Source organism: Lissotriton vulgaris, chromosome 5 (genome assembly GCF_964263255.1).
Source record: "Lissotriton vulgaris chromosome 5, aLisVul1.2, whole genome shotgun sequence".
Lineage (NCBI taxonomy): Eukaryota > Metazoa > Chordata > Amphibia > Caudata > Salamandridae > Lissotriton > Lissotriton vulgaris.
Window position 1 is genome coordinate 802,786,815 of NC_141693.1, and position 25,551 is coordinate 802,812,365.

Here is a 25,551-nt window from a genome sequence, read left to right on the forward strand (position 1 = left end):
TCAGCCTCACCCTCACTCACCCTCAACCCCTCACCCTCACTCACCCTCAACCTCATGCTAAAGATTTAAAAAAAACCCCATAAACAATTCTAAAAGCACTAACTCTAATGCTGCGAGACCTATTGCATTTCTAATGCTTGTTTGATTAAGTGTTATTCTGTGAGCTTTACAAAATGAAATAATATTATTCAGGAACATAACCAACTACATGTTGAGTTTTCATTACTCTGGAATAAATGATTATATAAAAATATTATAGATGACCTTCGTTCCTAATAATCAACCCAACTGTGCCATTTGTAAGGTACTGGTAGAAAGGTATTTATTGTAGCTTTCCGGGCCATTTAACTCAGTTGGTTGTGCGCAAGTGCCTGGTGCTTATAGATGACTGGATAGCAGCCGGACTCTCACGAGGTGGCACGCCCTCCAGTCAACCTGGCAGGCTAGGCCAAATGTTTTGGTTAAGCAAAAGTTTCTTATAGACAACTTAGCAACAGCTGGCTTCGGATGTCAACCCTACTTATTTGTTAATGCGTTTGCTGACGGTAATTTTTGCTGCCCTGTGCCCTGGACTGCTGTGTGGAACTTTTCTGCCCATTTAGGCCCGTTATAGAACATAATTTAGCTCCTAAATCTCGTTGCAAGTCATAAGTATACATACTACTTTCCATGTTTTTTTTGCTAGGGGTGGGCGTAATTGGTGGAATTTGATTCAGCAGAATTCTGTGGAATTGCATTGAAATTCTGCATAATTGCGTGACGGGCAGAGTGGGCATTTGGCACTATATTGCTAGTGCAAAATACACTCTTGCATCCAAAAATGGATGTGAGGGTGCATTTTGCGCTAAGAAAATAGCGCAGCCAAACACAAACTCCGCAGTAATCACTGCAGCCTATGTAAGGGCGCCAAATGGTAAGGGCGCCGCCGCCGAGTGGTATGCAGTGGTTTCTAAACTTTAAAAACCACTGCATTATCACTCAGTGCATATCCTTTGGCTTCTACATGCTCTGCAGTAATCATTCTTCCCGCCCTGTTTAAAAATCACTGCAGTGCATGCCCCTCGGCGCCCTTACAAACTCTACAGTAATTACTGCAGAGTATGTAAGGGTGCCAAGATGTATGCACTGCAGTGGTTGTTTCTAAACAGGGTTGCAAAATTGGAGCAGTCCCTCTTTGTTTAAAAACATCTACATATTACATTTTATTCTGCAGTGATTTTTTTTTTTAGGTTGAGCATTCAAGACTTCTTGTATATACTTTAGTATATACTTATTATATACTTGTATGTGTATGTACTTTGTGGGCTCTGGAGATGAGCCCTAGGACTTGTCTGCTTCCACTTAGGGACTTTTTATGTGTTTAACTGCCTCTATTTAACTGTCTTGATAGAAAACGACCAGCAGAGGTCAGTAAAATACCAGAATTACATTAGCATTCTCTAGACTGCTCCCTCTTCCTGCCCTCTTTAGAAATATTAGGAGTTTCAACAGAATAATTCTGCCAGCAGGACAATGGACTTTATAAGTAATTCCTCATTACAAGAGTACTGTGGGATTACCAAATGCCTCTGATTCCACGGGAGTATTTAATAATTCCGCCGAGGGCTAGTGTTTGCAGAGAAATATGCCATCTGCATACATGGTGATCCTACCTTATTGGACTATTTATTATTAGTTGAGCACCACACATGTTCCAGGGACTGACTTGCCATAAAATATTGAGGAGAATTAGAAGGCTGTAAATGCCATGAAGTGGAACATTTATTTCTAAAGACAGTGGTCCCTAGACAAGGATTAAAGAGGGCAAACAATAAATATAGACCCAATCAGTACTATAGTTTACAGCTGTTTAGCCGGACAGGTGTTTTTAATGTATTGTTGCTTTAATATACACAAAATTCATCAAGAAACAAATAAAGTGGGACACAAGCCTGTATTCAACTTAGTGGGAAGGATGTACAACTTGAAACAAAAAGGCTCAAGCAGAGTAAATTGTTTGTATGAGTCACATTTTGGTAGGGCAAATAATGCACTTTTTTGGTCTCGCCTGAGACATGCACTGGCTGTAACTTGCAAGAACTCTTGTAAATTAAGAATGTTGTTGTGAAAAAGGAATTATGGTCCGCCCTTTACTTATTATTGGTTGGCTTCAACATCACGCTCATTTCCTTACTTCTCATTGATCAGTGCCTCCTGCTTCCACTTTCTCTTCCTGTGTTTGTGCGTTCCATGGAGCATTGACCAAGTACAGCTTCCTGTCTGCAGCCAGCTTCCCTCAACTGGCAAGACTTCTAAAGTTACTTTTTTTTAACTTCTGCACTCCCTGGTGTTTCTTGCTTCCTCCTTTCTGTGCTTGCCCTGTCCCCCTCCCACCTTCCGTACTGTTACTTGCTCCCTCCCTCTCATCTGAGGTCTTGCTTGCTGCCCTCTCCTCCCTGATCCTCCTGTGGCTTGCCCGTTCTGCTATCCTCCCGCTGTCTGTTGTTTAGTGCCGCTTCCCCCAATCTGCTCGGTCCCTCCTTGCTGAAGGGTTTGGCAATGCTTGTTGTGCTTTGCCTCCTGCCTATGCTTTTACTTGTTTCCCCATTACATACAATGCATTTCGTTTAATGGTTATTAATAAAATAAAAGTTAAAAAAAAGGAGGGATACAGAACACAACACAAAGCAGCAAAACATTATCCAAGTACCGCTATCTGAAATTACAAGTGCTCCCTAAGGGCCTGATTTGGATTTCGGCGAACAGGTTACTCCATCACAACGGTGATGGATATACCAACTGCTGAAATATCAATCCCATTATATTTTATGGGATTTTTATTTCAGTAGACGGAATATCCGTCACCATTGTAACGGAGTAACCCATCCGCCGAGATCTAAATCAGACCCTAGGACTTTAATTTTACCTTCTGTGGTTAATTTCATATCACATCATATGCCACTCAATTCTAACAACGGGTTAACTGATAGAATGCCTTCCATTTTAGTTTTTCTGATTTGTTGAATCTGAGTGTATGGAATTCTTGGCCATTGGCGTAGCTTTGGGTCTCCGAAGGTCTGTCTGCTATTACCCACTACACCAGATGCCCCTGTTACAGGGGAGCTCATGCTGCCTTCACTGATTTGCAGTTGATTAGTATTAGCCTTTTTATCTAATGCCACAAAATAAACTTGATTTTTTTACTTCAGTTGCTTATGGAAATGTGACCCAGGAGATGTGATTTTGGGACAACTCGTGGCCAGCCAGGCATCTTAACCTACACAACTCTTTTAAAGAGCACCATATCCTGTCTGAAGCAGATTAACCAGGTGTGCCAAGTGGTATTCCAGCCTCTGATTGTCAGCATGTAGTCATATCGGTATGAACAAATAGTCTGGTTGTGAGAAGTTGGCCTGGCATATAATGTCCACTATTCTAGTGGGCACCTTGCACCAGTTCAAACGACCCTTATTGATGGTAGTTTTAGACAACCACTATCCTAGTGGTAGCTGTGGAGAGCAGCCTTCAGGCTAAGTCTTGAAGGAATGTAAAGCAGCTTGTTTTACCAGTCTATAATTTCTGGAAGGATCAATTGAAAGGGCACCACACAAGCTATATATATATATATATATATATATAAAGTATATATATATAAATATATATATATATATATATATATATATATATGTGGAAAAGCAAAGCCCTCGAGCTTAGACAGGGCACACTGTCACTTTCACCCACCATCCGGTTTGCTGCCTTGCTGAAGCACATGAGCTGCCCCTCAAATCATTCTCCCTCAATCCGACGCGTTTCAAGGCTGCTTACGCCCCTTCTTCATGGATTGTGCGCAGGGGAAAGCAAGAAGAGAAACCTCCGTTTTTTTCTCCAACCTTTTATTGTTGTAAAAAACGCCCCCAATGGGCGTGGCATTAAGATGAACAACCAGCTGCATGCTGGTATGTATAGTCCAAAAACGAGGTGAGTATGTATTCCTTAAGTAGGTTTGCTTTACCTCTGTTCATTGCACTTTCAATTCAGTTCCTTAAGTAGGAAAGAGAGGGTCTCGTCATGTGCTTTTTCACCTGGTGAAAGGACGCTTCGTGGAGTGGAAACAGTTTCCTTCCGAAGCCTCCTCTGTCTCCTGCTGACTTCAGAGAAAACAAGAATGGTGCTCCTGTCCCACGGCCAAGGGTAGCCGTGTAGAAATGTGGAAAAGCAAAGCCCTCGAGCTTAGACAGGGCACACTGTCACTTTCACCCACCATCCGGTTTGCTGCCTTGCTGAAGCACATGAGCTGCCCCTCAAATCATTCTCCCTCAATCCGACGCGTTTCAAGGCTGCTTACGCCCCTTCTTCATGGATTGTGCGCAGGGGAAAGCAAGAAGAGAAACCTCCGTTTTTTTCTCCAACCTTTTATTGTTGTAAAAAACGCCCCCAATGGGCGTGGCATTAAGATGAACAACCAGCTGCATGCTGGTATGTATAGTCCAAAAACGAGGTGAGTATGTATTCCTTAAGTAGGTTTGCTTTACCTCTGTTCATTGCACTTTCAATTCAGTTCCTTAAGTAGGAAAGAGAGGGTCTCGTCATGTGCTTTTTCACCTGGTGAAAGGACGCTTCGTGGAGTGGAAACAGTTTCCTTCCGAAGCCTCCTCTGTCTCCTGCTGACTTCAGAGAAAACAAGAATGGTGCTCCTGTCCCACGGCCAAGGGTAGCCGTGTAGAAATGTGGAAAAGCAAAGCCCTCGAGCTTAGACAGGGCACACTGTCACTTTCACCCACCATCCGGTTTGCTGCCTTGCTGAAGCACATGAGCTGCCCCTCAAATCATTTTCCCTCAATCCGACGCGTTTCAAGGCTGCTTACGCCCCTTCTTCATGGATTGTGCGCAGGGGAAAGCAAGAAGAGAAACCTCCGTTTTAATACACGGCTCCCTTGGCCGTGGCGCAGGAGCTCCGTTTCCGTCTTCTGCAGAAATGATAATGGGACGGAAAGGCTTTGGAAAGGAAACAATTCCAGTCCGCAAAAGTGCGTTTTTCTCCTGAGCAACAACACGCGCACAGAAGTATCACACCTACTTAAGGACTTTAATAGTGCTAAACCAACAGGGGGGCCAAGCCTACTCAAGGTGTCAAATGTACTCGCACCTGCAATTGAACCACAACTACCAGCAAGCAGCTGGGGTTTTGAGAACGCTACGCCCACGGAGGGCAGTCTTTCAATCAATAAAAGGACTGGAAGCACCAGGCAGCGAGTTTTTTGTTTCCCTCTGTGCACAACTCCATGATTAAGAGGCGGAATGCCTTGAAACGCGTCGGAATCAGATTGAATCAAGTGAAGGCTAATGTGCGTGTGTCAACAAGGCGATAAACCGGATGGTGAGAAAAACGTGTGTGCCCTGTGCAGAGCTCAAGGGCTCCTTTGCTTAAACAATTAATACACGGCTCCCTTGGCCGTGGCGCAGGAGCTCCGTTTCCGTCTTCTGCAGAAATGATAATGGGACGGAAAGGCTTTGGAAAGGAAACAATTCCAGTCCGCAAAAGTGCGTTTTTCTCCTGAGCAACAACACGCGCACAGAAGTATCACACCTACTTAAGGACTTTAATAGTGCTAAACCAACAGGGGGGCCAAGCCTACTCAAGGTGTCAAATGTACTCGCACCTGCAATTGAACCACAACTACCAGCAAGCAGCTGGGGTTTTGAGAACGCTACGCCCACGGAGGGCAGTCTTTCAATCAATAAAAGGACTGGAAGCACCAGGCAGCGAGTTTTTTGTTTCCCTCTGTGCACAACTCCATGATTAAGAGGCGGAATGCCTTGAAACGCGTCGGAATCAGATTGAATCAAGTGAAGGCTAATGTGCGTGTGTCAACAAGGCGATAAACCGGATGGTGAGAAAAACGTGTGTGCCCTGTGCAGAGCTCAAGGGCTCCTTTGCTTGGCCGTGGCGCAGGAGCTCCGTTTCCGTCTTCTGCAGAAATGATAATGGGACAGAAAGGCTTTGGAAAGGAAACAATTCCAGTCCGCAAAAGTGTGTTTTTCTCCTGAGCAACAACACGCGCACAGAAGTATCACACCTACTTAAGGACTTTAATAGTGCTAAACCAACAGGGGGGCCAAGCCTACTCAAGGTGTCAAATGTACTCGCACCTGCAATTGAACCACAACTACCAGCAAGCAGCTGGGGTTTTGAGAACGCTACGCCCACGGAGGGCAGTCTTTCAATCAATAAAAGGACTGGAAGCACCAGGCAGCGAGTTTTTTGTTTCCCTCTGTGCACAACTCCATGATTAAGAGGCGGAATGCCTTGAAACGCGTCGGAATCAGATTGAATCAAGTGAAGGCTAATGTGCGTGTGTCAACAAGGCGATAAACCAGATGGTGAGAAAAACGTGTGTGCCCTGTGCAGAGCTCAAGGGCTCCATTGCTTAAACAATTAATACACGGCTCCCTTGGCCGTGGCGCAGGAGCTCCGTTTCCGTCTTCTGCAGAAATGATAATGGGACGGAAAGGCTTTGGAAAGGAAACAATTCCAGTCCGCAAAAGTGAGTTTTTTTCCTGAGCAACAACACGCGCACAGAAGTATCACACCTACTTAAGGACTTTAATAGTGCTAAACCAACAGGGGGGCCAAGCCTACTCAAGGTGTCAAATGTACTCGCACCTGCAATTGAACCACAACTACCAGCAAGCAGCTGGGGTTTTGAGAACGCTACGCCCACGGAGGGCAGTCTTTCAATCAATAAAAGGACTGGAAGCACCAGGCAGCGAGTTTTTTGTTTCCCTCTGTGCACAACTCCATGATTAAGAGGCGGAATGCCTTGAAACGCGTCGGAATCAGATTGAATCAAGTGAAGGCTAATGTGCGTGTGTCAACAAGGCGATAAACCGGATGGTGAGAAAAACGTGTGTGCCCTGTGCAGAGCTCAAGGGCTCCTTTGCTTAAACATATATATATATGTGTGTATTTATTTTAAACACAACCCCTCTAGTCTCTTTATGAGGCTAGAGGCAAAAGTACAATACAAGAACTTAAATAGCACACAGTAAATTAGCACAGTATACATTTTGCCCTAGGGGCCTCACAAACCATATACTAAGAAAGTGGTATAAGTACCACTCTCAACACAGAGACCAGGCTTAGAGCCTGTTGAACCGCTGGGGCAACCAGGAACCACCCATGGTAGGGACGCAGGAGACCCACGTGGGACGCGTGCAGTGTCTAAATACAGCCACGAATCCCCATTGACTTCTATAGAGAAAGTTAGAGTTACAATCTTAAAGTTTGAGGACACTTAGGAGTGGACTACGGTACAACCCTTTAAGTATTGGTCACTTCGAGAGTTAAGACCCACAGGAGCACCAAAGCACTCGTGTTACCTCATCCAGGGAAGCCGGGTGCATAGGTGTCTTTTCGTGTCTGTTTTCGTCGTCGTTTCCAATGAAGAGCTGCAAAGAAGTGATGCAGGCGTCCAGGTGAAGAGTGTCCGGATGGATCCAAGGGTGGATCAGAGATCTGAAGAACCTGAAAGCATAGGGGACAGTCTGGGTCACTAGCCAGTGACCAGGATGGCGACAGGAAGATGCCAGACGATGTTAGGTGCTTTCAAGTGAAGTAGGTGAAGCTTGACTCTTCATCCACGAGGTCCAGGAGGCGGCGACGACGATGACCAGGAGCTGGATTCAAGCTGTCCCACAAAGGATGTAGAGTGCTGCAGCCTTGGTATCCGGATTGAACCCAACAAGCCTTGGCAACAGCAACCCACGCAAGATGACAAGATTGGCTTCGGTGCAGACCAGCAAGGTCTGAGGGACTCACCCTTTTGGAAGGGAGTCAGGGCACATCTGGAACAACCAGGGAAGTCCAAGAAACAAAGGATTGTCCTTCGTGGAGACCCACCAGTCGACGGACAAGGGATCGCAAAGGTGCCTTGAGTGGAGATGCTGAAAGCGGGCCCACAGAACACTCGTGAAGTGTAGGCCCACAATCTTCGAGGCAAAAGGTGCTCAGGGCTTGGACTACAAGTAGCCCAATGCACAACTTTGGGAAAGCTTGGGAAGTCGATGCACTAGCAAATGTGAGTTCCGGTCCCACGTCTCTCGTGATAGCTACAGGTCTCAGCTTTGTTGGGGACTCTTGTCCGCCTCGGAGATGTCTGGAAGTACGTGTCCTGTGTCACAGATTCTTCAGGATCCATCGGGAGCCTTGAAAATGCAGACCGGCAAGATGCTTCTTTGGTGCCTGTTTGAACAGGGGAGTCACTCCTTGACTCCAAGGGAGATTTCTTCCGTCTTCCAGTTGATATGGAATGTCGAAGGTACAAGATTTCTGTATCCATGTATCATTCATTGAAAGCAATCCACCCTGCTCCAATACACTAAAGCCTGGCACCTCCCTGCACAGGAAACCTACTGGCCAGGCCTCCCCTGCCGGAGTTTCGTCCAGCAGCAGGCGGTCCGACTTGTGTCTATAGTAGCAGAATCCATTTTGTGATACTGAGGCTCTTTTAAACCTTTACAGGGTAAGTAATTGGGTACATGTCTTCTCCCTCTAGAAGGGTGGAATTCTACCCCCGCCGCGATATGGCGGGGGGGGAGGTAGTATTCCAAAGCGTTTGGCACCAAACCCAACATGTTTTGATAAAGCCATTCCAAAATGAGCATTAACTACGAGGATTATAATGCACTTAAGAGTATATGGTATGGCTATGTCATAGAACAAAGCGATACAGAAGGGGATGATGGACAGAGAATTTGAGCAAATCAAACACTCACCCCCAGTCAACTGATCTGGGTTTAATCCATCACCATTCTTTAGCTCACTCAGCCACCCCTGTTCAGACATGGCCATATGCAAATCAGTCTGACCCTGTGCCTCATGGGAACAGTCCAGCCCGAACTGCCAAGCCATGTCTTCCCTGGACCCGAAACAAGCATCCTGGGACTGGTTTCGGATTCATAAATCCTCCTCAGCCAGGTTATCTTGAATCCAATGGCCATATCATAGAACAGCTATAAGGAAGCGATTCCGAAAGCTGCAGAGGGGCTCAGCTCATGCAAGGGCACCCTCTCACACAAAACCAAGCACTCTGCCTTCAGGATTGTCAAGGCCTGTCATAGGAGTGACTCATAGGTTAATATATATGACCGACATCTGTACAGCTAAATAAAGAAGATTCTGAGCACTTATTAGGGTCTGTGCTCCACGTTCTTTTCAGGGAAAAAAGCGCAGGCGACTGCTCGTGTGAGTGGAGTGGTGCGATAGAGATATATATATATATATACACTGAAAAAAACAGAGGTTTCAGACCAGTTATAGTTAGGAATTAGCATTTAAAAAACCTATTAAATTCACTGAAAAAAACATAGGTTTCACACCAGTTATACTTAGTTGGAAATTTTACTGACATAAAACCATTGAAATTCCCACGTTATAGTTAGTTGGACTCACTATAACTTGCGCGCCTGCAATGCACTGCTGATGATGTCACATATTACATCACTCATGACATGGTCAGTGACATCACATCACCTGGAGGAGGAGGAGCTAAGGGACTGCTAATAATTGAGTGGTCTCTGGAGCCCTTGTAATTTTATTTTCGTGTGGGACTGGCACTGATGACGGCCAGTGTGGCCAGAAACGTGTCTGCCAAGTTGTTTCACAGACTTCAGGAAGCGACTGCATGTTTGCCAAATAATTCCTTCATGTGAGCCCGGAGCATGTGTCTCGCTGATTTCTTAAGAGGTCAGCATTGGATATATATATCTATATCTATATCTATATCTAAGTAAGGGGTGCTTACACCACCTTACCCAGGCTGCAAGTGCAGGCCTGTGGTGCCATTTTGGAAGGCTTCCCAGGGGGGGCATAATACATGCTTCAGCCTATGGTAGGCCTCTGGGGTACCTATGCCCTTGATACCTAAGGTACCACATACTAGGGACTCACAAGGGTAACCCAGTGTACCTAATGTACATGCAATTAATTTAGAGAGAGAACAGCTAGGCTGTGGTCCTGATTAGCAGGGCCACAGCCAGACTAAAGTCGATAAACCAGTGAAACAGAGCAAAAAGTGGGGGTAACCATAGGAAGCAGATCCTACTCTCCTACATTGGTCTTGGAACATCTGCAAGAGTTTTATATCCCAACCTTGCACCCACTAATATCTCCATCGATGACCGTTGATCAGCCCCGACCAAGCAATAGGAAGGAATACACTGTAAATCACTTTGAATTATCTTTGTCCATGGGGGATATTTACAGTTATGTTTTGCTTTCTGTATTCTGGCACAGGTGTGTGCATGTCTATCAGTTCTGCTATAAGGAAAAGGCACTGGCCTCGTCATAGTGTTTTTTTACCCTCTTTTTGCCTGTGTTGCTCGTTCCCTCCTATTGCCAGTGTTGTTTGTTACATTCCATTCTCCTGTTGCTTGTTTCTTTTTACCTTCCACCCCCCTTTTGTCCATTTTGCCTCACCCCCACCCGCCATAAGAAAAAAGAAAAAAGTGATCCTGCATGATAGTACTTTTCCAACTATTAGCCGTGTTGCACAGCAGCCACACTGCTGTAGAAGCTGGCTAAAAGATGGTGTCACAGCCAATAGCTGTTGCATAGGCGAGACTTGTTGGCTTTACCAATGCTTGTTTGTTCATGGGATGTTTTTTCAAAGCTTAAGTGATGAGAAGTCCATCCCGTGTTCTGTTGTGCTATGTCTTCACCGGCGTGGCCAAGTAACTTGAAGCTCACCACTAACGTTTTCAGCAAAAAGAAGGTTAAAAGTTCCAATTCCATCAAGATCAGCACAGGCTTCCATATACCCTCCCGTCACTGGTTAGGTAATATTAGTAACACCAGTTATTTACAGCACTTAGATACGACAGAAGCGTAAAATGAAGCATAACATTATTAAAGTTATTTCCTCATTCCAGCAGAATACACCCTTATAATTTTAAATACTATAATGAAAACCTACAAACAGAATATGCCTAACTTGACTACTTACTGCAAATCCTCTTTTAATCGTTAATCCCATAACTGTAGGGTAAAAAAAAATCATGTCTATGACCAGGAAAAGTATGGTAGCCTTCCTGATTCAAATTAGCCCAGTGGAGTGAAAGGTCCCTAAAACTGCAAATATTACTATGCTTGTTTGAAATGGTAGTGCTGTGCTTCTTGCAAGAACACCTGATATTTAGGTGTATAAGACTAGGTAATGTTTCTGTAGTAGTAATATACCGTGAAGACGTAAATGGTGCTATTTCCTGCTTTTTCTACATTAAAAATATTTAGATTATTCCCTTGTGGACCAAACTTCTTGCTACTGGCGGTGTATGTTGCTGTCCCTTTAAAATGACTGCGTTCGTCGTTGCTTTGACCTCTGCAATAGATTTCACTCCTTTCGGTGGATGGATAGTGTCATGCTTGCATAGGTTAGAGCGAAACGCTCAGGCCTGACCTGTACCTTTTGACAGATTAACTAATACGCTCAAATTATTCTTTCTGTGCGAGGAGTGTGAATGTCACTGACGATAAATCTAGATTAATTGGTTTGCAGCCCAGTGACCTCTCAGATAACCGTTAAGTACATTTCACAAGTTTGGGACAGATCGACCTCCTCTGCTGACCTCCACCAAATCCACTTATCTGGGCTTGCACAAGGCAGCCGCCATCTTCTCGAGCCAGCACCTCTTGCAATGTCGACTTAAGATGTATTGATACTTTCTAGACGCACTGGGGGTGTGGCAGCCGGGCCATGTGAAGGAAAGGGCTGGGTGGTGCATGAAGAGTGCAATCGGTTGGCCATAAAGTTTTGCCATTTGTTTGCACTACTGACTGTCAAGCCATCTTGAGGTGTAACTGCAGTGTTAGCGTGTAATAAAAAATGATCTTCCCTAAGCCGGTAATCTCCGCTGCTATCTATTGCATCATTACATTTTAAATGTCTACATTTGCTCTTCCCAGAGCCGTAGCACAAGCAACCCAGGACCGGTTTCGCCCTAGTTATGGGTTTATCAGCCAAATCCAGCTTGGTTTCAGTGACTGTGTGCATGGGACCCATATCCAGGCATATCCATCCCACTTAAGGCGACACACTAAAGTATAAAAAAAATATGCTTGAATTACTCAGCTCCTGGTGATTACTTGGGACACATCACATTCCATCATTATTTCTCTTGGTTTTTATCGTGATTGATGGTTTAGAACAGGGTTCTGCAAAGTCGTTCCTGGAGGGCCTGATCCATGCCAAATGTTTAAGATCACTATATTTATCCAAATAGGGATATGGTAAAAATATGCCATGAATCCGGCCCTCCAGACTGTGGGACTTGAACATTGCTAATCTAAGGTAGTGGTGCCAGAATAAGAGCTTTTGAGCCAGTGCTTTAATTTTGTTTTGGCTCAGGGGTTCTTGTCTGAAAAGGGCACTTGAGGAAGGCTGCTGGTTTGCCTGGCACTTTCTTCTATATTGCGGGGCCGATTTATCTGTTGATTTCTCAGGTCACATCACCCTGTGACCAATCCTTCGCAGGCACTGCTTGAAAAAGGTGCCTGGTATTGGAATAAAACTGAGCAATTAAAATGATGCTTAGAAAATAGTCTCTGGCTGCCATTTTTTTTTACTCAAGCTATTTTTGGCTTGGGTCCTGTATGCTGGATGTGGGTTCTCCCTGGGTGCTATTTTCTGTCAGATCAATACTCAATAGAGCAGAGGCCAGAATGGTTGAAAGGCACAGCCACTCACGGACTGAATGACTTAGGTCCTTATGTATCAAAAAAGAGTTATGCGCTTCTCTAATTGCGATTTTTATCGAATCGCAATTAGAGAATCGCAAAATGCAATGTATGTAGGATTTGCTAGAAAAGTTTGCGAATCCTACATATTCCTTATTTGCGAATTGCAAACTGAGATTCGCAAATAAGTAAAACCTTCCCATTCATTCCCTGTACGGTGGATTATAGCAGCGCTAAGGCTTCACAGAGCAGGCGCTATAATCAAATGCATGACATTGCATTTCAGTGAGGTGATGCGGACCACTGCACTGAAATGCGTTTGCATAACGCCTGATGAGTGGTACTTGGCAGGGCTGCCACCAGACCACACACCCTTCCTTCAAAGCATGGTCATTGGCCCACACCTGTACCCTGGAGGTAGATGTTCTTGCACTGCTGAAAAAAAGACCATAGAAGTTGTGCCTCTAGAAGAGAGGGGCATGAAAGTATACTCCCTTTACTTCATGGTTCCTAAGCAGTACGCAGGCTTGAGTCCGATTCAGGGCCTTTGCCTTCTAGCCTGTTCATTCTTCACAACCAGTTTAAGATGCTAACCCTAAGCAAGGCCCTGCTGCCCTTAAATTCCAGAGATTAGTTAATGTCCCTGGACCTCCCGGATGCCTATTTCCATCCTCCAATTCTCCCCACCTTCAAGTGCTACTTGAGATTTAGGGTGGGGTCACAACACTATCAGTTTGCAGTCCTTCCGTTGCGACTGACCATAGTCTCATGCATCTGTACGATGGTGCTAACGGTCATGGCAGCTTAGTTGCAGAGGTAGGCTGGTGAAGGTGCGGTCCCTGACTCTGGTCAAGTAACATCTGTGAGGAAAGATGACTCTTCTCCTTGACTTCGGCTCTACCATTAATGTCCAAAAGTCTCTCCACATTCCCATTTAGAGACTAACTTTCATTAGTACAGAGCTCAACATCACCATTATTGCAGCTTGTCATTTTCCTCACAGTATTGTGGATATTCGCGTGATGGTCCGGAGATCAAACTAGCTCCCAATAATTAAGCTATGTGTAAAACAGATCTCTTCCCGCCATCTGAAAGAAAGCAGCCCTGATCCCTCTCCTTAAAAAAGCCTTACTAGATCAGAAAGACCCAAATAACTTTGGCCCCATTTCCCACCTTCCCCTACCAGCCAAAATAGTTCGAAAATTAATGAACCAGCTGGTGATTTTTATTGAATCTAACAAACTATTGGATATCACCCAATTCGGTTTTCAAATCGGGCATAGCACGGAGACAGCACTGATCAAGGCAACCGAAGAGATCATGCAGGCATTTGATCAGGAAAAAGGAGCTGCCCTTATCCTGCTTGATCTCTCGGCTGCCTTTTACACAGTCAGTCATAACCTACTGGTAGGCCGACTGGTAAATTATGGGATCGTGGGCTTGGCCAGGGACCTGCTAAAATATTACTTGCTAGATTGTGAGCAAATAGTGAAATTGGAGAGCTACACTTCTCATCCTTTCGTCCTCCCATGCAAGGTCCCACAAGGGTCCTCACTGAGCCCTACCCTTTATAACAGTTAGGACTCCTCTATGGCCAATTTGATAAGAAGCTTTGCATTCTGTCTTACCTCCTATGCGGATGACACCCAAACCGGCATATCCATTTGAAACGATGAGGCATGCGCCAGGCTCAGATTTCAAGACTGCCTGTTGACTGTCCACAAGTGGATGAAGTCAAATTAAATGCAGGAAAAACTGAAGTCCTCATTATTGATCCCTGTCATCTTTTTGGACTCCATCCGCTTGGCCTGCCGTTATGGGTTCTATCCAAATGCTAGTAGAAAAGGCTTGGAATTTGGGGGTGATAATCTACAACAAATAGCATTTCACTGATCAGGTGACTAAGCTCACCTCATCCACCTTCTGCATCCTCAGAATGATAAAAAAGATCCTTCCTTTGATACCTTATAAACTACAAAAAACCTAATCGCCTCCCTGATCCTCTCGAAAATAGAGTATTGAAACAGCTACTTTCCACTACCCATGAATACAATATCAACAAACTACAAGTCCTTCAAAACCTTCAGCTAGACTTCAGTTAAAATTCCCAAATTATTCTGTTTCCCAGGATATAAAAAACTTGCATTGTCTTCCCATTAAACAAAGAATGACCTTTATGCTCTCTAGCTTATAAGGCACTTTATGATTTTAACCCTGATTTTCTGAATCCGAGTTCCAAGTGGTATCACCCTAACAGAAATTTGTGCTCTGCTAATGCTAAAGCAGCCGTACTACCCAGATTCAAACAAGTCGGGGGGTGGCAAGAGCTTTGTGCTAAAAAGCATCCAAGGCATGGAATGCCTTACCTCTTTTCATTAGAATAGCACCCAGTCTTTTCGCTTTTAGGAAAGCTGTAAAGACCTGGTTGTTTAGGTCCTGGTAATTCTGTGGTCTCGCTTTGTTCTTGGCTGGAACTGAATAGTGCCTTGATGCCTCTGGGCAGTAGTACACTCAACAAATCCTGCTAACATAACATAACATGATTCCAACGTGTCTGACTCAAGACCTGATTCCGGCCCTGCATTTCTTGCACTTCTTGGGCCTAATGGTGTTGTGCATACTGTTGGGCCCCCTTCCAGATGGTAAACTAGAGCATCCACTGGTGGCTGAACACCCGGGAAGTATCTCTGCTCCATTTCCAGTCCTGGTGGATGCACCGGTCCAGTGTTCTAAGGATTCATCCACTGATCACCCAGTAAGCTCAGACTCCAGTGCCTTGGATCCCTTCTCCCTCGGTTGGGGCATCTTTCTGGGCCGCAGGGTGGCATCGGACCTTGGTCTATGAGAGCAATGCCTGCATATAACTCATTAGAACTATGGGTGCTTCACCATGCCATTAAGGGATTTCTCCCCACAAAATCAGGGAACACTATTCAGATCCTGTTGTACAACACTTACTCATCCGTTATATACACACAAAAGGCTGTGTCGGCCTTGGGTCCTGTCTTGGGAAGCGTTTTAACTGTGGAAGAGGGTGCATCGACTTTGAATCGTCACAGTAGCAGCTAAGCTAGCAGGCTTGTCATTACAAAGACAGATGGTCACTTTCCTCTGACTGGAGGACCATGAAAGGGAGCTAAACACTGATCCTGATTGGGGTTTCTATTTGTGTATCTGTGTGCCACAGCCCAGAACAGAGCCACAGTGCTAGGTTTTGTGATGTACACTTCCTTTGGGATGGTTCCCTGGGAAATGCCTTCAAGTTCAGCTGGTCTCGGAACCTGCTGTACACATTTTCACTGATTACGCTTCTGTCCAGTAAACTTCAGAGGGTTCAGGTGGATCGTGCACATCTGTTTCTGGTCAACTGAAATCAAACGAGGAGGATCACGAATACTGATCTGTTGGGACTCAGTACTTGGCCGCACCTTCCACTTCCATGCACAGTGGATCTGCTCTTGCAGCAGGATGGTCCAGTTCTCCGATCTAATCTCCAAATGCTCCATGCATGTAAATTAATTGGGGTCTGTTGATTTCCTTGTATCTTCTTGATGAGGTTGCAGATGTCCTCTTGGTGGCCATGAAGCATGCTACAAAATCCTTTGTAAACCCAAGGAGATGATGTACGGAGCGCTGAAACTTTTCAGACACACCCCCAGTCACAGATCTGGGTTGAATCCATCATCGGTCTTTAGCTCACTTCGCCATCCCAGTTCAGACCCAGCTATATGCAAATCAGTCTTGACCCTCAGCCTCATGGGAACAGTCCAGCCCGAACTGCCAAGCCAGGTCTCCCTGGACGGAAACAAGCATCCTGGGACCGGTTTCGGGGTAACACCCCTCATCAGCCAGGCTAGCTTGAATCCAGTGGCAAAGTGAGCAAGGGACCCACGTCTAGGCATACCCTGCCAACTAAGGGTGAACAAAGCATACACAAAGAGATGATGGACGGAGCCCTGAAACTTTTCAGGCACTCACCCCCAGTCACAGATCTAGGTGGAATCCTTTATGCCTGATGTACACTGATCGAACATCTGCCAGAGATCAAAGTAAGCCAAATTTACTAAGCCTTAGTTTCATATTGTTCCTGTTCACTTTGTTAAAGACGAGTCAATATTCTTAACCAAAGCAGTTGATGATCTCTGGTGTCTAGCTGAATATGTAAATGATAATCTGCGTAACCATTATTTTAACTGTTTCGGCTCCCCCACTCAATGACAGAACCATTCTATTCGCATTGCTATGAGTATTCACTGTAGCCGCATTACACCCACGAGAGTACAATAAAGCACGCAGCCTCCGAAAGGACACATTGCGCAGTGCAGACCGTGACGGAGATTACTCATTAAAACAGCTTGGAAATGAATTCACCCTTGAAATGAAGCCTAAAGACGTACTTCTTGATTGCTTGCCAATAAGCTGCTAGAGCATATGTCGCTTCATTATCTTGATCATTCAGCATGAAAGGCAGGGCTTCTATTTGCTGCCACATTCCATGCTTAATTACAGTGCTATTTTGATGCCTTAAGAATGTCCGATTTTTAAATAACATCGCTTAGTCCAGAACCGCTATAGTTCAGCAGCTCATCCAATACATAGTTCTCGGAAACGATGAGGGTTCTGCTACTTTTACATTTATTTTAAGCTCTCAAAATTTAACTTGCGAATTTCTTCTCTTGTTTTGGGATACACTGCATTAAATCTGGATTCTTTGATACTGTGTCAGTGAGAACTATATATACTCAAGTTGGCATTAGTTTGATGTGTAAATTGTGACATAACCCCGCTATTCGTTTCGGGCCTGATTCACACAGCACGTTGCACTCCAGAGTTGGCCTGAGGCTCAAAGTCTCAACTTTGTGCACACAAATTACCATTTTTTTTTTAACAGAATCATGGTTAAAATTTTACATAGCCATTGTCAGGCATGGGCAGCCACCTTTAGAAATGGATATAGTGAAATCTCCATTGAAAACCTCAAAGAAGCCCAAGAAAAAATCCAGAAAAATTGCATTGCCTTGAGAAAATGATTAAAGATCACCAGTCCTCCATGAGTAAACTAGTAATAGTGTGGACAATTGTGAGGCAATTTAAAAACAATCAAACCTAAGGCACATATACCATATAAAACGAGGTACTTAATCCCAGATCAGACTAAATTCAACAATCTCCACTAAAACTTTTCAAATCCTACTGCTATCTGGGCACTTGTGGTTTCAAGAGCGCCCCTCTTCTCTCTAAAAAGATGGAGACACCCTCGACTGAATTAACCACAGTGGAATTTGTGTAAATATTAATTTAAATGCGCTTTAATCCAGTGTTATGAGTCAAAGTAAACGGAAGAACCGATCAAGTCAAATTCTTTCTTAATATCACAGAAGTTCCCACAAATCAGACTACACCTTTCTAGGGCACAGATTGCCCGTTTTTAAACATCCTGATGAACTCAGTCACTTTAAGAAACTGCATTAGCAAAGCCAATAGGTCATGCCTATGTGAGAGTTATTGGCTTTGCCAATGTCTTTTAGCCATGTTGTACAGCAGCATGGCTAAATGTGTGTGGTGTGGCGTAAAGTAGAGTAGCGAAGAGTGAAGTGGTGCAGAGCAGAGTGACATAGAGTGGTGTACACTTAAGTAGAGTCATGTAAAGTGACTTAGAGTGTAATGGAGTGGCATAGAGTAGGGAAGAGTAGAGTGCCAGAGAGTGGCATTGAGTGAAGTGGCGTAGCATAGAGTAGTCAGTTGTGGGTGTTCGTAACTAAAGCGTCAATAGAGGCGGCAGGTAAGGTGAAAGCAACATAAATAAAAATATAAATTGATACTTGTATAGCGCACTACTCACCCGCAAGGGTCTCAAGGCGCTTGTACGAATACCGCTGTGGAACCCATCCTGGCTTTCCCTGTGAGGCGTCCACTCCTGGGCACCCCCAAGGTGGAGGCCAGGCATCCTTAGCGTTGTGGGGGCCGTTGTGGAGATTAAGCAAGCTATTGCCCAGAGTTGCAGAGTGGGACTCCATGATTGGAATAGGCACCGAGGCGAGAATTATCAGGTCCGTGGGATTTTTGAGCCCAAGACCCGCCGAGGCGGGGAATTGAACCCTGGTCCTGAGCTAGACCTCTGCATCAGGGTCTGCCGCTCTAATCATTGAGCCACACTTCTCCACTAATAAGAAACGGTATGCTTGTATAAAAGTAGGAAAGCACATTGCAAGTCCATAAATAATACAGAAGCGCTTATAAAATAAAAAATAGTGTGTTGCAAGAGTACATGTACTTGGTCCATGCTCCAGGGAGAGGTTAACACAAAAAGAAAGGAGGAGCTAAGCAATCAAAAGATTGAGTGACAATCATAACTAATGGTATGCCTTGGGAAGGTCTTAAGACTACTAAATTGTAAACAATATGTCTCGCAGCACAGTGCTTGAGCTGTGTATTGTGTAGGCGAGACCAAAATCATTAGGAGACAACTAGCATACTTCAGCCCACCAGTAATATACAGTCTAAAACTCTTCAAAAGCATCTCCCCTACAGGCTTGGTTTATGGAAGTGACATGTGGGGCCTAACAACACAAGGATGTGGAATTCCTATAGCCCAATACCCAGGACATATTATTTGGGGTCAAGGACAACAAATGTTCGTGTTTATTTTGTCCATGGGGCAAATAGGCCCAAACTCCTGTAGCACAAACCCTTTGGCAGCCTGTTTACAGTACCACATTATGGACCAGGGAAGGCTATTGTGTGCAGTTAAGGTAATATTTGTGCCCATATGTTAATGCTGTTCAAACATTTATTTATGGTTTATTAATGCAAATCCTTTATTATTAGGGTGAGCGCTCTAAGGAACTGGTGTAATCTAGGACTGCAATACTGACAGTGGTTCCACTATAAAAAGTTGTACACACATTTGAAAAGTTTAACAACTTAACTGCAAGTTTAACAATATAAGGCTATGCATAATGCTCCCAGAATGCTCTCTGATTAGATGCTAATATTTTCACAAGCTTGAAAGCAAGATTGATGATTCTTTGCTTTCAAAATAAAATGTTTAACAAAAGCAACTAGTAACAAAATGTTTTGGTAAACTGCTGTGGAATTTTGGTTACCGTTTCTTTGAAGCATCACTTAATAAAATGTGTTAATAAATGCCAGTGTTTCGCACCAATATTCATATTGGAAAATCAGTGTAACCAGTGTCAACAAAATTATAGGAAACATGAAAATAAACAAGCATTGGCAAAGCCAATAAGTCTGACATTAGTAGTCAGCCTTTTAGTTTAATCAATGTGTGTCTTGTTTTGACCCTGTATTTATAAAACGTTATTGTTGTGAGAGCTGCCGAGCCCTCCCCATCATAACAAACATTGGCAAAAAGCCATAATAATTTTTGGTCTCAAAAAGCTCCTATTTCCACAGTAGTTCCTGGCACTAAACAAAACTTCTTTGTAAGCGATATGCTCCTTGTGGAAGAGCAGATACATGGATATGCCCCGCCCCCCGCTGTGCTGGGGACGGGGCATATCTTCAGCTCGTTATGAGCCACAGTGGCCCTGTGCTCATGACGAGCTCAGCTCGTCACGGCCCCACCAGTTTCTGTAGAACGTTCAGCACAGAAGGGGAATTAGCCCCATGTGCGAGCGTTGCGGCTGTTATGTCGAGCTCAGCTTGTCATGAGCACACGGCGGCTCATGACGAGCTCAGCTCGTCATGAGCATGGGAGGGGTTAAGGGCTCAATTCTTAACCCTTTAAATGCAGTCGAAATTTTCTAGCAGTGCGGGAAAATTTCACGCATGCACAAATCGGACGGCTCCCGGCAGTCCGACGCACTCTCCACCAGTATTGTTAGACGGCCGGGGGCCGTTAGGTGCATCCAAAGGGTTAAAGAATGTCACATAAGTGCACCCATGGCATATGTCCTTGCATTAATGCAGCATTACGCTATTCATAAATACACTAGTATTTACAGAAGTAGGCCAGGACTGGGCCTGAGCAGAGTTTGCGGAGTTCTGCGGAACTCTGTGCGAATTGACCCAAAAAATCTGCTGCGCTACACAGAGTTCCACAAGAGGTGGAGTGCGATAGGTTACGCTCCATGCACTGATTTTTAGGTCTGGGTGTTTGTCCTGCGCTGTAAAATCAGCGCAAATGGTACCGTGTGCAGCGCAAGAGGGCGCTGCTTCTTTCTTCTGCACAAGTAGATGTTCTACTCGAGCGCCAGCATCCTCAAGGTGAGCGGAAGGTTTCTCAACACAAGCGGTAGCGACCAGCTGCGACCGACCGGGTTGAGAAATTTCTCCGGTAGGTGGTCTGGAGTACAAAAACAAATGTGGTGTACATATTAAAAGTTTTGATTTACCAATCTGGAGTACGATTTTCCTCACTCGCACTAGCCAACTTAACATTAGTGAGCCGCTACTTGGAGTTTTTCTGAAGTCTGCGCTTTATGCAGAGCACAGAGTGGGAAAAACTCTGAAAACTCCACAAACTACATTTTAGAATGAGCAAATATGCATGTGTCGAGTGTTTAAAAGTTCACTTTCTCGTCAACCACTTTTTTCCCAACCCTGGTAGAAGTTTTACTTCTTGTCAGGAGTAAATTTCCAGCGTTTTTCACTATGGGAAAAGATTTGAGAAGATGTGATGAAAACCCCTAAAACTTGCAAGTTAGTAGGCTTGCAGACTCAAAAGGGCATTTTAATCCTGGAACTATTGCTTATCGATCCCTCCAGCACTAGCGTGTGGATATAAGCAGAAGTAATCGCAAAATAAAGGAATTGCTAGCATTTAAACACTACAATAGTGTGAGCCCTGACATACTCAGGGAGCAGTTAGCTCTATAATAAGATTGCTGCCATAATGTGTCACCGCACTTCATGGAACCAAAGGGACAAGTGTTTGATTTTTTACAGGACAGGTAGATTTCTGAACAAACCTGTCCTATGGCCAGGTAGATATTTTATTAAATTTCACACCTCGGCAACAACACCAAAAAGTGTCCCGAATAGGACAATTCACCAACATGCGAAGAAGCTTTAATCTTGCTGAATACTGGAGTGTGGAAAGAAACCTGAAGTATAAACACTAACCAAATACATAGTGTTTCAAGGTACAAAGATGGATGATGGCTCTCCAGTGTATACTCTGTGTAACAAAAACCTCAATGTGGGAGTGGTTACAAACGAGTAATGATAGGGAAATGCGTTGTTGAGAGACACATGACAGGGGATAGTAGCTAAACTCAACAGCAGACACTGAGCTGTAACCCTGAGATTTAAAGATGTGCGGAGGCCAACGAAAAAATTTACAAAACTCATAATTTGAAGAAAGGTCTTCTGCATCAGGTGCTTCTTAAGTTCAGAATCTGAGGACAGTAAGCGAGGATGGACTTACGGATGGCATAATGTTAGACTTTACGATGTGGTGGTCCTTGTTTTTCTTTTAATAAAGGTTCAACTAATGTTCAAATGTGAAAGCAGTTTGCACACCTGTTTGAGTTGGAGATACATGAAAGTTCTTGTTTGTTTTCAGATGGCTCTGAGCGGTTTCTCTGCGAGTCTGTGTTCAGCTATCAAGTTGCCTCCACCTTGAAACAGGTGAAACACGGTAAGCCTGATGCTTCTGCACCTTCATTTGAATAATGTTTTGTGGGGATTGGAATGAGCAACGCTTGTCTTCTATTCTTTACCAGCACTCTTTCTCCTCTCTACAGATCTCTCATGTCTGTGTCTCTCTAAAATGGGTACTGAAGACCTGTTTTGCCGCACATTATTAAAAATCATATTCAGCATTGGATAATGTACACTCATATCATATGTTCACATTTATTTCTAGTTTCTGACTAGATCCGTTTTAGGAGAAAAACAACCGGTGTCAAATTGTATGCAAGATAACCCATACATTTTTTGGGATGTGGTGTATTGACTTTTATTCTTACTGTGTTGATGAAGGCTGTTGTGAAGCAGACATTTGCTAATGCAATAGGGAATGTACCCTTTTAATAACCCCTCCCTCACCCCCGCCCAACCAACCATTTTAGGGTGCTTGAGGAATAAGAGAGTTAGGTTCAGTTCAAATTCACAATTACAGTGCAACCCATCTGGTCACACAGTAAGGCTCAGATTCAATGATAGGATTAAGTAAGGATTTATTACAAATTCAAAGCCAGAGTAATATAAATCAATCTCAGAACCATTACATAGCAATACAAAGTTATCAAAGGAAAGCCACATTGGTACACAAAATTAATCCTCAGTAGCAAGTAACAGATGTTTTAGTAGCAATAATGCACAGAATGGGAAAAACAATATGATATTGAGATTGAACATTTCAGTTCTCCTGCCTATAATGCATGAGGAAGCCTCTTTCTTAAATGGCCGGCTCTACTCTGTCCCTTACACTCTTCAATCTCTACATTGAACCCTTAGCTGAAATTCTCCGCACGGCCAACATCACCTTTCACATGTACGCCAATGATACTCTGATATACATCAAACTCTCTTCTCTGGAGGAGATTACCCACCTGAACGATGCCCTGAAACTCCGTGGTTCCCAAACTGTGCGCCGCGGCACCCCGGTGCGCCGTTATATGTTGCCAGGGGCGCCGCGGCACGATGTGGGAAATTACAGTGGCAGCGCTAGACATTTAGAAATGACACCCACATAATCGTTATAACTCCGCCACTTTAAGGAAGCAGGAATATAAAGAAGATGTAAGCAAAATGCAGAGTGGAGCTGCAGGGGCTCTTGGAAGGGGGGAAACAACAGCAAGGCCTCATTAGCATGCAAATGGTCTTTAAAAGACCTGTGAAGTGCTCGGGTGCGGCAGCTTGTATGCCCAGGAGGTCTTATCCACAGGCTGCCACGCACAACTGGGGGAGGGGCTGAAGCCCTTTGAGTTCAGTGGGTGTTGCACGCCCGAGTCTGGGGGCACAAGAGAGCAGGCATGGAGATAATGGATAGAGGGCACGAAGGGAGCAGACATTGAGGAAAGGGGCAGTCTCAGGGCACGAAGGGAGAAGGCATGGATGGAAGGGGCAGTCTCAAGGCACGAAGGGAGAAGGCATGGAGGAAAGGGGCAGTCTCAGGGCACGAAGGGAGCCAGCATGGAGGAAAGGGGCAGTCTCAGGCAGTCTCAAGGCACGACGGGAGAAGGCATGGAGGAAAGGGGCAGACTCAGGGTACGAAGGGAGCAGGCATGGAGGAAAGGGGAAGTCTCAAGCAGTCTCAGGGCATGAAGGGAGAAGGCATGGAGGAAAGGGGCAGTCTCAGGGCACGAAGGGAGAAGGCATGAAGGAAAGGGGCACTCTCCGGGAACAAAGGGAGCTGGCATGGAGGAAAGGTGCAGTCTCCGGGCATGAAGGGAGAAGGCATGGAGGAAAGGGGCAGTCTTAGGGCACGAAGGGAGCAGGCATGGAGGAAAGGGGCAGTCTCAGGCAGTCTCAGGGCATGAAGGGAGCAGGTATGGAGGAAAGGGGCAGTCTCAGGGCACGAAGGGAGAAGACCTGGAGGGAAGGGGCAGTTTCAGTGCATGAAGGGAGAAGGCATGGAGGAAAGGGGCAGTCTCAGGGCACAAAGGGACCAGGCTTGCAGGAAAGGGGCAGTCTCAGGGCACAAAGGGAGAAGGCATGGAGGAAAGGGGCAGTCTCAGGGCACAAAGGGAGAAGGCATGGCGGAAAGGGGCAGTCTCAGGGCACAAAGGGACCAGACTTGGAGGAAAGGGTCAGTCTCAGGGCACGAAGGGAGAAGGCATGGAGGAAAGGGGCAGTCTCAGGGCACGAAGGGAGAAGGCACGAAGGGAGAAGGCATGGTGGAAAGGGGCAGTCTCAGGGCATGAAGGGAGAAGGCATGGAGGAAAGAGGCAGTCTCAGGGCACGAAGGGAGCAGGCATGGAGGAAAGGGGTAGTCTCAGGGCACGAAGGGTGAAGGCATGGAGGAAAGGGGCAGTCTCAGGCTGTCTCAGTGCACGAAGGGAGCAGACATGGAGGAAAGGGGCATTCTCAGGGCACAAAGGGAGCAGGCATGGAGGAAAGGGGCAGTCTCAGGGCATGAAGGGAGAAGGCATGGAGGGAAGGGGCAGTCTCAGGGCACAAAGGGAGAAGGCATAGAGGAAAGGGGCAGGCTCAGGCAGTCTCAGGGCACAAAGGGAGAGGGAATGGAGGAAAGGGGCAGTCTCAGGGCACGAAGGGAGAAAGCATGGAGGAAAGGGGCAGTCTCAGGGCACGAAGGGAGCTGGCATGGAGGAAAGGGGCAGTCTCAGGCAGTCTCAGGGCATGAAGGGAGAAGGCATGGAGGAAAGGGGCAGTCTCAGGGCACGAAGGGAGCAGCCATGGAGGAAAGGGGCAGTCTCAGGGCACGAAGGGAGAAGGCATTGAGGGAAGGGGCCGTCTCAGGCAGTCTCAGGGCACAAAGGGAGAAGGCATGGAGGAACGGGGCAGTCTCCGGGCACAAAGGGAGCAGGCATGGAGGAAAGGGGCAGTCTCAGGGCATGAAGAGAGAAGGCATGGAGGAAAGGGGCAGTCTCAGGGCATGAAGGGAGAAGGCATGGAGGGAAGGGGCAGTCTCAGGGCATGAAGGCAGCAGGCATGGATAGAAGGGGGGAATCAGAAGGCACGTATGGAGATGGCATGGACAGAAGGGGTAGTCGGAGGTCACGAAGAAAGGAGGCATGCAGAGAAGGGGCAGGCATGGACAGAGGGGGCAATCAGAGTGCAATAGGAAGTACACTCGAGGTCGGGCTTACATCCCCACCCACCCGTCCACCGGTAAAAAAAAATGGGGGGGAGCCATGGCCAACTGCCAATTAGGTCACGAGAGCCACGGGTCAAAAAAATTTGCATTT

General features: G+C 45.5%; 1 protein-coding gene across 1 annotated transcript in view; it reads left to right on the top strand.

The window, feature by feature from the left end:
• ANAPC16 (anaphase promoting complex subunit 16) overlaps positions 1-25,551 on the top strand; it is a 166,614-nt gene that overhangs the window by 118,975 nt on the left and 22,088 nt on the right. The window contains exon 3 of the mRNA XM_086922274.1: positions 22,242-22,316. Coding sequence (XP_086778400.1) covers positions 22,242-22,316 — 75 coding nt within the window. The remainder of the gene's footprint in view (positions 1-22,241; positions 22,317-25,551) is intronic.